Source organism: Fragaria vesca, linkage group LG5 (genome assembly GCF_000184155.1).
Source record: "Fragaria vesca subsp. vesca linkage group LG5, FraVesHawaii_1.0, whole genome shotgun sequence".
Taxonomy (NCBI): domain Eukaryota; kingdom Viridiplantae; phylum Streptophyta; class Magnoliopsida; order Rosales; family Rosaceae; genus Fragaria; species Fragaria vesca.
In genome coordinates this window covers 4,501,713-4,512,860 of record NC_020495.1, presented here as the reverse complement: position 1 = coordinate 4,512,860, position 11,148 = coordinate 4,501,713, and the positions used below count along the sequence as shown (strand labels likewise).

The window sequence follows — 11,148 nt, the reverse complement described above, 5'->3', positions numbered from 1 at the left end:
GAGAGAGAGAGAGAGTTTAGTTAATTACGTACAACGGTGTAAATAATGGAGGCAATTGTTATAGTCCAGAAGCGTCCGGCGTAAGCATCGGCCATGAAAGCACCGAGTAAAGGGGTCAAGCTAGCGGTGCCGCCGAAGTTGGTGACGGTGTTGGCTGCTTGTGTTAACGGCATATGCATCTGGGATGTCAAGTAGCTCACCATGTTTGCATTGAATCCCACCACAGCCAACTTCTCACAAATCTCATTAGCTGCACCAAAATCGTGTTCAACACAACAAGTGAATAAACCATCACGTACATGAAAAATAAAACGGATGGATAAATAAAGAAAGAAGTGTATAGAAGAAGAAGAAGAAGAAGAAGAAGAAAGAGAACTCCATATATTACCAAAGATGAATGGCATGGTGCGCAAGCCTCCTTTTTTCCTTGTAACATGGACATGATTATCTTTCTCCATCTTTTCCATATAATTAAGGTTTCCTACGTACTGCTTCTCCAAATGACCCACGGAGCTCCATTATTTATAGGCAATGATGAAGGATAGAGGCGTAGAGCCAATCAGTAACAAATTTGAGTTACCTCTGTACTGTTTCATCTTATTTTGGAAGGAGGTGCTGATAACCACAGAAACCATAGATTATAAGAGAAAGATCGAGAAGTATATTTATTTACACTTTTCATGAAACTTTGTCTTAATCTAATGATGAAGTAAAAATGTGATGTTGATCAACGGTCGGAACTTTTTCCCTCATTATAATATATCCGGAAAGAAAAAACCTTTTCATCATAATTATTAACACCTAATTGGTAGAAAGGAAAATTATAATATACCATATGGTATAGCATGCCTAAATTATACCATATGGTATAGCATGTCTCACAAAATGTGTGGCTATCATTGATTGAAGAATGAACTAAATGACCATGTAATGACCATTTACCTCTTCAAAAGTCCTCATATGTCATACAATTAGACACATTTACAATAAGTATGTCATACCATATGATATGAGAGACAAACCCTGACAGAACAACACAAAAAGAAAAATCTACACCAGAAGAGAAAGGATGCAGCCAACTAGAGAGAAGAATGAGAGTCACAAAATTTAATTTGTTACTTTGTTTAATTTGTTAGAAATAAAACGTTAATATATACATTTGGGATGGAGAAAGAGATGGCATGGGATGCATATGGCATATATATATGTTCCACTACTATCTGTATCGAACTCTTAACTCTACACATGCATGCATGGCCCTGATAAGAATCAGAATTGAGAATTCAATAATGGAAGATATGTCTTAATCATATACTAATTATGATCTATACGTATGCAATCAAACCACAAGTCCAAGTATGTAAACGGAGGGACTTTCATATATTAAACCAAATTCATGTAAATTTTGTGTTGGCAAGGTATTAGTGGTACGGTTAATCTATGATTATGGGCGATAAATTTCCAGTAAATGATTCACGTCGGAATCGTATTTGCCGGAGTGATGCAGAAACAGAAAAGCTCACATCGAGAAAGAAACACGATAACATATATAATGCAACACTTCGGTTTGATCGATCAATTTCTATGTACAGCTGAACCCTAATCTTCCATCCAAAAGCACCCGACACATTATATGCGCGACTAGAATCGAAACCAGACACTCCTTACAAAGATATAAACAAGTTAAGGATCCAGTTATACTGATTGTTCGAACTCATTGTTAAAATATTCGATGGAGAAGTGAAGGAGCATAGAGGGTAGTGGTGTTTCACCCAACCACGCGTCTTATATCACATCTTAGTGCTCCTCAATGATTTGGACTCAGATCAAAACGATTGCGACTCTAAACCACACATATACTGACGAGATTGTGTTTCAATGAAGACGATGATGATCGAGATGAGTGGGGTGGGCTAAAAGGGGTCCAAGAAAAAGGACCTAAGCAAAGCTAATGGTCCTTGAAGTTGAATAAGACGGACTCCCACAGTAGTACGTGACTCACCTCCGACATGCATGCAGTTGTACCATTTAATTTGCTACCTTGATCTCATTCTTCTGGTTTTGTTTGGGATGGCTTTTGGTGACCAACTAGGGCACGCACGCATTTTCGACTACACGATGATCGGCAGAGACTGGTTTCGTTCGGTAAGTCCACAGATAATCCCCCATTATTGTGATCGAGTTATGATTATCTCTAGGAGAAAGACGTTTTGCATTTTAGTTAACACTCTTTTCAATAATTGAATGCATAATTTAGTGCATTACCTAACACAAGTGATAATGGTCGTCGGAAGTGCCATTGATCAGAAGACGATATTCTAAGATGTGATGTTTCAAGGTTAGAGCTAGAGAGCATTTAGTTTGAATGTGTAATATACATCATGATAATGATGATATGAACGGGGATATATATAGGGAAACGAAAAGGAAATGAACAGAAGAAAGTGACACAGATCTTTGTGATTATTTATAAAAATGGAACGTTTTAGCTTCTTTATCCTTCTCTGAGTTTTGATGTTCTAAGGAATGTTTTAAGTTGCAGCTGCAATATGCACGGTAGGTACTAAACATTGGAGATCGAATTCAATATGCCTTTCGCTACGCAATGCAATTCTTTTTTTTTCTTTTCGATCATCATCCATTCCACTGGTTACAAGTCCATTTCAATCACTGAAACAGAAGAACACTGGATGCCAATTTAGAAATATGAGTCAGTTTTAGTGATAAGCCAGCTGCAACACAACCCTAAATATCAGTAACAGCGTTACAGCTCCGCTCTCATCAAAATCTGGATTATGCGAACGTACAGTGATTGAAGATAACGTTCAGTAAATGTTTCTATTGCATATCATAAAGAATTCATGAAAAATGAAGAATTACAGAGATAGAATCCTAGAGATTGCTGTATGTTCCCTCTCGTCTCCTGCTACAGCTCGCGCGCTTGGTCAAAAACAACCCACTTATCCCTGACCGACTCCTTGATTGGCTCCTTCTGCTCTAAATATCGATGATTCGGCGTTTCGATATATCAGACCTATGATCGCCAAGCCAAACGTGCCTTAACTCACTATGCAAAACTCCTCTAGTGCTTGTGGGACAAAGTTGCCGTAGGTACTATGCAGAGTGGCTCTTTTCTAGAGCATTTGTAAGATCATGACAGAACTCATATAAGAACAGAAAGGCCAATGCTGAAACGCACTCACTAGTGCACTTCAAGTTCCGGATAGACTTGAAAAGACAAATATGATATTTGAAAATGAAGTGATTTGAATTGAGCACACTTCAGACTATGACAATAAGCTAGTGTACAACTTTGAGTTCAAAATGTTCCTGCCCCTTTTTGACGAGTCCTATTATCACATCACAGCGCCAAGCCCTGACGCTCACCCCATTGTCTCGTCGGTTCCTTTCAGTTTTCAATGTTTTGGGCATCCATATCCCTTAAGCTAGAGATCTCGGTGAATTGCAAAACCGGAGTCTCTAGAAAATATGTCGGGTTTGAGCTTTCAGCCTTTCATACGTCCACCATTCCGTTGTACATGTCGACCAGACTTGCTAGTGAACTCTAACCATGCAAGCACACATTATTGAGAGTCGGAGGAGAACGGCATTAGTCTTTGTTAACTGGTTCCTCTTATTCATCTTTGAGCCATGTGACGATGACTGTCTACCAAAAACCATGCGTTCCCACCCTGTTTCATTCCGGATTGTGATTTGTGACTATATTTGGACCATGATACTAAAAAAAATCATGAATTCACGATGACAAAAATCTACCATTTCCTGTCTCTTGTGTCGACGTCTCGGAGCATATTGTCCTATCGTACTCATATCACCGGTCGTCCAGTCTTTTCACTTCATTAAAAGCTTGAAAAAAAAAATGCATACGGAATAAAACTGAATCTCCAGCCAAAGGAATCTTCAATTTTCTAATTATTTGGTTACATTCATTCAGTTTTGTTAAAATCAGGCTTTTAAGTATTTAGGAAAGGAAAAAAAAATCAATTTGTACTCTGAGAAATGATGAGTAGACAAGGTAGAGAGACTACGTGTTCATTTTAGACCATAAACAATCCTATAAACAATCCATATCACCGACGCTCCAAACTTCAAAAACAGCTAAATGTGAAAATATGCAATAAAATTAGAGAAAGGGTAGGAAGCCACAAGATGAAGGATTCTTAGATTCTTCTTTTCCCCCTTTTCTGATGGAGAGGGTTGAACCACTGATCTACCTTTGATCAATCCTCAAACTCGTGCATGTGATCTAAGAGGTAGTTTGCAGCCAATTCTTCGTTCCTGTTGCATGCAACGAACACCTCCAATACAAGTGCTCTATCAAAGCCCATCGCTTCAAGCTGGCAAGGAAAAAGAAAAATCATCATCTTTAAAAGCAACAGAATATAAAGTCAAAAGACTCTAGGATTCTCTTACGATCACAATCAGAAAAAGTAGATATGTTGGCCATAACAAGCAAATTAGAGTTTCTGAACAGAAATATAAAAATTGAGCATCTGGACTTGATGCTGAATTGTCCAATATACTCATCTGATGCAATTGTGCAAAGTACATTATTACAAATTGGATAATTAAAATAACTAGCTCACTTCACTTTCCCAAAAGATGAAACAAAACTGATATTAGTTTTCACATCACTGCTCGACATTCACTAATGATTGGACGCTTGAGAGTAGTGTTAACTTACACGTTCTATGGCTTCACGCTCCTCGGGAGTGACAGTTATTGCTTGTGGCATTGCTGCATCCAGTTGTCCCAACACATCCCTAAACAAATGATAAATGAGCATCCATTATTGTTTAGCAAACATATACATCCCCTTATAAAAGCTAATATGATAAGCTCTCACCCTTCTCCACCTTCTACAGGTTCATTAATCAGGCGAAGGAAGTCAGCTTGATGTTGTTGAATTAACCTTACAAGCTGAGGATTTTGTTTTCCCAACTCTTGAAGCATAGGCTGCGACCAGTAAAGAAGAATGAGGGATGAAAGAAAAAAGGGGAAGAAAACACAGTCCCGCAGGGGGACCAGGGCGGGGAAGGCAAACCTGCAGTATATGTGGATTAGCCTGCACCATAGCTCGCAATGCTTGGAACTGTGGGCTGTCACGCAGAAAATCAAGATCACCTACACCTGTGCCGGCACCAGCGCCGGCAGCAGCACCCAGGTTCGGAAGACCCTGTTGTCATTAAAGATAAGTATACCACTAAGAAGTTCTCGTCATAATTTATCTAAGTAGCTGCATGATAAGGACCTCTGGGAAGAGGTCTAAAGGGTTACCTGTGGGAAGAGGTCTAAAGGGTTGGCATTAGGTCCTGTTGAAGGAACAGATGCTGGTTGTGCTGATTGGGGAGCTGAAACGTTTGCAGCTTCACCACTCACACGAGTAGGAGCTGCAGCTGGAGCTTCAGGTTGCTCAGGGATACCCTTCAAGAAATGTCAAATTTACATCATCAAAAGGAAGAGATACCCACAATAGCACAGATAACAAACTTTTTCACGTCAAAAGTCACTACATTTTTATGTCTATTATTCAAACATATTTACTAAAACGGTCTAGAACATGTACACTTAAAAGAAAGTAAAGCAATTTATAAGTTTGTCATTGTAATTTCTTCACTTACTGAATACAAGTAATCAATTGCTCTAGCTGGGTTGTTGAACGCAGCACGAAGAGCACGTACAACAGTATCTCTGTCCCAGGTTCCTCCACCCATGTCCAGAATGTGCTGAATTGTTCCCTCCAAATTGTTTCCAGCTACCAGATCAGATGCTGCTTGGCCATAGTCCAAACTGCTTGAACAGTTATGATGATTTATAAGACAGAAGATATATTATACGGCAAGTAAGTGGGGAAGACATGTGCGGGAAGAAACAAGGCCTGTGCTCCATTTTTAAACTGATAGCACCGCCAGAAGCAATAAAATACTCACTCTGTTGCCGCCGAAGGGACAGAAACTGGCGTGGTAACTGATGCCGGCCTGAATAATAAAGAATATTACAGATGTCAAATGAATTGTAACAGATTTAGATTGTTTATATACAACTACAAATGTATACAAAAACAAGGCCTGTGCTCCATTTTTAAACTGATAGCACCACCAGAAGCAATGAAATACTCACTCTGTTGCTGCCGAAGGGCCAGAAACTGGTGTGGTAACTGATGCCGGCCTGAATAATAAAGAATATTACAGATGTCAAATGAATTGTAACAGATTTAGATTGTTTATATACAACTACAAATGTATACAAAAGAATGGAGCAATATATCTTAGACTCAAGGTGCTAACGTTAAGACAGGAGCCTGAGGTGTCGTGGATGTCACAGTTGGAGCAGGTGAAGGTGTACTGGGCTGTGGGGCCTGCACCAAAATAAATGCATACATTAGTAGGTAAATACCGTGTCAAAATTTTTATATTGTACAAGGGATATCTTCCTGAATAATTGAACACTAAAAATCCATGTACATTTACACCCTAAAAAAACAAAAATAAATAGATTATTTTCATATCGAAGAAGCATCAGATACATGAGATAGTAATTAACTAAGTAACGAAAGATGAGGCTTTGAAACTTGTAAGATGATCACCACCCTGTTATTTTTCAGCTATCAAAACATCCTTTACAGAAAGCCCATATAACCATAATAGGAGTGCCTATCTCAAGCAACAAATTTAAGCATCAAAATCTGAAACTATAGGTACTGATGCTATGGAATGATCAGTGTATGCAGAACTCTGCCTGATTTAAGCACCATTACAATGCTGTGAATGAGCACAAACCAAAAAAAATAATATATCAAACATAAACTATACGAAACGGTTCAATTCAAGCAAAAACAAGAATGCTCCAATGCAATTCTGAACCAATCCGGGTTATCACGCTTGTTTACTTCACTGACTCTGAATAGAAAGGTTCTCTTCCACACCCAGACAAATAGATGTTGATTTGAATAAACAAGAAAAAAAAAATTGAATGAAAGAAAATCAACATAGATCTATCGATTTATCAAAAAGGTTAGAGGACTGATGCTCTTCTTTTCCACTCAAACACCAGAAAACACAGACCATCGAAAAGAATGATGATAGAGGTGCTATTCTTACCTTAGTCGTAGCCGCAGTTGACGCACTTGAACCCTCACTAGATGAGCTCTTACTCTAGCATTTTAAGCGTACAAAGTCAGTAACAAACTAGTAAGACGGAATTGAGCAAGGTAACAAATTGTCATCATTCTTTATCATAATCTAAAGTACTTGATACAGCACCACCACATGCACGTAATCCTTCAGTACTCTAAATTACCGAGTGGAAAAGAAAAATACCTTCGTCAACATTATCACAACAAAGCTATTCTCCGAAACTTTGTTTTCTTCCAATGTTGTGTCATCCTTAAGTACTTTCCCTTGATGGATTAGCATCTGTTGTGCAGCGGGATACACAGTCAAACCTTGAGAAGTTTCTATTGACTTCTTCACATCAACAACCTATAAAGAGCAGTCGTTCGTCATCACGCATATCGTAAGTTGAATTAAACAGCCTCACAGTAAAATTTGCACAGCATAAGGCAAAGTAAAATCAAAATTACACTCGATTTGTTTACTGTAGAACTAGCAAATTATAGTACACCAAATTCACACCAAAACTCAAATCAGAAGGAGTAACTTCTCAACGAGATCGCAGTAATCAGATTCTAAATTCAAAAATTAGAAGCAAAAACCTAACTCCTATTCATCCGAAACACTCGGGAGCACAATCCAAGGTCAAAAATCATATCCATATGCCCAAACTACGATTCATACAGAACTAAGAGAACGAAACCCTAGAAAAATTTCAATTACGATCATAATGCTCGTCGCGAATCACAGCCCAAGAAATTAACTAAAAAATCAGAAAGAAAATTGAGAAGGATTGAGGCAAACCGAGTCCTGAGGCTGGACTTGGATTTCGAAGTGAGTCCCCTTGAGAGTCTTCACGAAGATCTTCATCTTCTCCGACTGAATCGCCGCCGTGAAAAGTCCCCAAGCTTCTGATCTGAAAAAGTTTAGAGAAGCCGAATGCGCAAGTAAAGTGGAGCAGGAGCAATAAAGAAAAAAAAACCCGAATTTCAGGGTTTATATATGAAAGGCTATGTGGTAGATCAGTGTACTCGCTAAGAGGAGAGTTCAGAGCACGCGAGTATATAGGGCGTTGATTTAGATATTGCGGTGTAAAATCGGAGCGTGAGTTTGAGGTTTTGAGAGAGCGCGCGTTGGTTGCGTTGGGAACTGGTGAATATAATGAGCTAGATTTTTGTGTCTGATAAGGACTCTTGGAAATTTTTGGCTGTTAAATTTAATCTCTGAGGTGGTGTCGATGCAGGTTTGGATCACGCCGCTTGATCCACCGCCAATGTGGGCCCTTAAGAGGCAACTTGTTTCAGTTACCTGGATTGGGCTCAATCTATTTTTGTAGCCCATCAAAGTGCAGCTCGTCTCCAATTGAATTGGGTCTTTCTTTTTTTCTTTTTCTTTTTTTAAGAATGATCATCTTCAATTTGCTTGATAGAACCTCAAGGATCAATTTTGAGTTTGCAAATTACGGTAATGTTTTACGAAACTATTTTTTAAAAGACATTTTGCAAAACAAAAGCAATAGATTGTATTTTACATTTTCTTATCTTGAGAATGTGTTCGGTGACAACCGTCAACTTTTAGGAAACAAATTCATAACCTAAATCTTGTTCATATCATCTTAAGAGACTTTTAACGTAATACAGCAAGGCTCTGTCTTCTTCCTCCACACCTGTCAGCCTTTCTTCTATCTATCCGACTATCCCCCAAATACCACCATGTGTTGGCAAGACAATATATCAAATAATCAAAGCATGCACAGTACAAAGCCACGCACAGACACAAATCACAAGTCCATATTCAGAATCAATCCAATACCAGCAGTCACTACAAGTCACTACATACCTCTGGAAATTCTTAGCTTTATCTCATGACCAATTAGAAAAGGAATGGGACAAGGAGGCCAGGAAATTTCTGGGTTCCATATATTTGTGTATGTATATATCTTCTCTCTGTCTTAATTATGTGGCATTTTGAATGTTTCAATTGATCGATAGACAGAGTCTACAGATCCAGAAAGAAAAAGTTACAGGAAGAGATTTGTGAATGGAAACTACGTAGGACAGGAAAACGATGGTTTTTAGGAGAGGGTACTCAAGTCTTGTCCAACCCTGATCCGGAAATTAATAATATATATATATATATATATATATATTTTTCGGGTAAAGATGTGAGTTACTTCGACTTGTCAAATATAAGATAACCCTTGGCAAATAGAATCTATGTGGAAAACTTATAATCACAGTGATTTAGTAAAAGAGAAATTCATTTCATAACTCTTGTTCTTACAACAAACAGGAAAGTAAGTTTATAGAATAAGTCTTATTACACAAACAAGAATTAAATACAGCAAGCTATAGATTCACTCCTCCTCCTAAACTTCAATTCTTTCTAGACATCAAGTCTTATCCCTCAAGTGTAACATCTGCACAAATTCATAAAGGGGTGAGCCAAAAGACTCGGTAAAGCAAATCTCATCCATATAATTTCACTATGCTAAACATGTATACACATATTTTAAGTTTTAGTTATTGGTACTCTTGTACTATTATTGGTCACCGGTGTCTTCTTACCATAAGATCGTTTAATCAATATAACATTGAAATGGTTTCTTTCCCTACATGTACACAAAGGCATACATTGCTTGTCTTTTTCAAGTAATAGCCTCAACCTCATAACTTTATTCATTTCTTATTTAACATATGATCAGATAATAACTTGATGAAAAGCTAAACATAATAACCACATTCCGCAACAATATAAACAACTTAAAACAAATAACAAGTTTATAAAACAAAACTTGAGATTCCCCATAATTTCCTCTACCTCAAACATGTTTTACCAAATCTGAAACTTTACTACTTGCTTCATACCTCTACTAGTCTTTTTTTTCTATTCTAAATTTTATCTCCTGACTTTATTTCTAACTTCTGAACTTCTCTAATTGTTACTACTTCATGTGAAGACCTCTATTTATACTTGTGAATGAATCATTAGACCTATAGCTTAACTTAATGTAATTTGCTGCCAGCTATGTTTATAAAAATCTCTTGAAGTTTATCTTTATCTGCCAACAACTATTTTCTACTTGGAGACTAAGTTTTAAGCTGCTTATTCAGCAACTATATGTAAAACACAAGAAAAAGTGTGGCTGCACACTTTGGTATAGGGTAAAAAGTGTAAAACATGTGTAACTTTGTGTCACACACACAAGCTTTCTATTAGGTAAATCAGCAAGTAGAACAAAATAATATCATGTGTAATTATCTTCTTTTTTTTTCTGATTTGTTGATGTGTAAAATGCTGCAAGTTTAATCAAATGGCTTTATCTAAAAATAACACATGAAGGAGGGCAAAGCTTGTTGGAAGCTTTTGGAATCAGTAATACTCAAGGAAATCATGAAGCACAAGTTTACAAATATAACACATGATCTAATATAGCTTAAGAAAACATGTGCTAATATCAAATGTCTAATACCTTGCAGCTATATGTAATTTATGTACCAAAGATAACAACAAATAAACACTACTTCTTTTCTTTTCTCTTTTTAGCACAAATGATGTATATAAGCCTATAAGGTCTATTTGATACTTTGTAACACAAACATGAAATATAAAACATTCTATTTATTTGAAGTAGTATCTTTTGTTTAGTTATAAGGGAACTTTTACTTTCGTTACTAAAACGAACAAGTACACACACACAAATATGTATATAGTTTAGATAAATTATTTTAAACAGGTTCGAGATTTCACAAGTCTATCAATGAAAACAGAGAGCTTGGAGGAGACAGGAGATTATGAGTAACCAAGAGTTGCGCGGGGATTGTATTTGGAAAACAATGAGAACGAGAAAAAGTCATTTTCACAAATCATACAGTGGTTTAGAGTTGTACTACGAAAACCATTTTCTTTGTTTTCGAAATGCATGGAACCGAACGTAAATTACCATTGTTTCTGAATCTAAAATAAGGAAAACGGTATCTCAAAACAATACTGAACGACACCTAAGTAACGTTTC

General features: G+C 37.2%; 2 protein-coding genes across 2 annotated transcripts in view; both read right to left on the bottom strand.

Annotated features, from left to right (window-relative positions):
- Positions 1-492, bottom strand: part of LOC101295623 (probable nitrite transporter At1g68570-like) — a 3,710-nt gene extending 3,218 nt beyond the window's left edge. The window contains exons 1-2 of the mRNA XM_004299041.1: positions 389-492; positions 33-250 (exon numbers count right to left, since the gene is read on the bottom strand). Of these exons, the coding sequence (XP_004299089.1) occupies positions 33-250; positions 389-467 (297 nt within the window). The 5' untranslated portion in view covers positions 468-492. The remainder of the gene's footprint in view (positions 1-32; positions 251-388) is intronic.
- A 3,538-nt stretch (positions 493-4,030) lies between these two features.
- LOC101295334 (putative DNA repair protein RAD23-3-like) lies at positions 4,031-8,097 on the bottom strand. Its single transcript, XM_004299040.1, has 12 exons — positions 7,938-8,097; positions 7,341-7,502; positions 7,122-7,175; positions 6,309-6,379; positions 6,142-6,189; positions 5,952-5,999; positions 5,643-5,811; positions 5,299-5,445; positions 5,066-5,197; positions 4,868-4,977; positions 4,706-4,784; positions 4,031-4,358 (listed from the first exon to the last, which is right to left on the bottom strand). The coding sequence occupies exons 1-12, from the start codon at positions 8,001-8,003 to the stop codon at positions 4,242-4,244; spliced, it is 1,203 nt and encodes a 400-aa protein (XP_004299088.1). The 5' UTR covers positions 8,004-8,097; the 3' UTR covers positions 4,031-4,241.
- Between the last annotated feature and the right edge of the window lie 3,051 nt (positions 8,098-11,148).

Excerpts from the sequence above, each read along its gene's own strand:
- LOC101295334 (XM_004299040.1), bottom strand. The coding sequence starts at position 8,003 with ATGAAGATCTTCGTGAAGACTCTCAAGGGGACTCACTTCGAAATCCAA. Across the intron at positions 5,198-5,298 it reads CTTTAGACCTCTTCCCACAG|GGTCTTCCGAACCTGGGTGC; the intron begins GTAACCCTTTAG and ends TAATGACAACAG. Across the intron at positions 4,978-5,065 it reads CTAATCCACATATACTGCAG|CCTATGCTTCAAGAGTTGGG; the intron begins GTTTGCCTTCCC and ends TACTGGTCGCAG.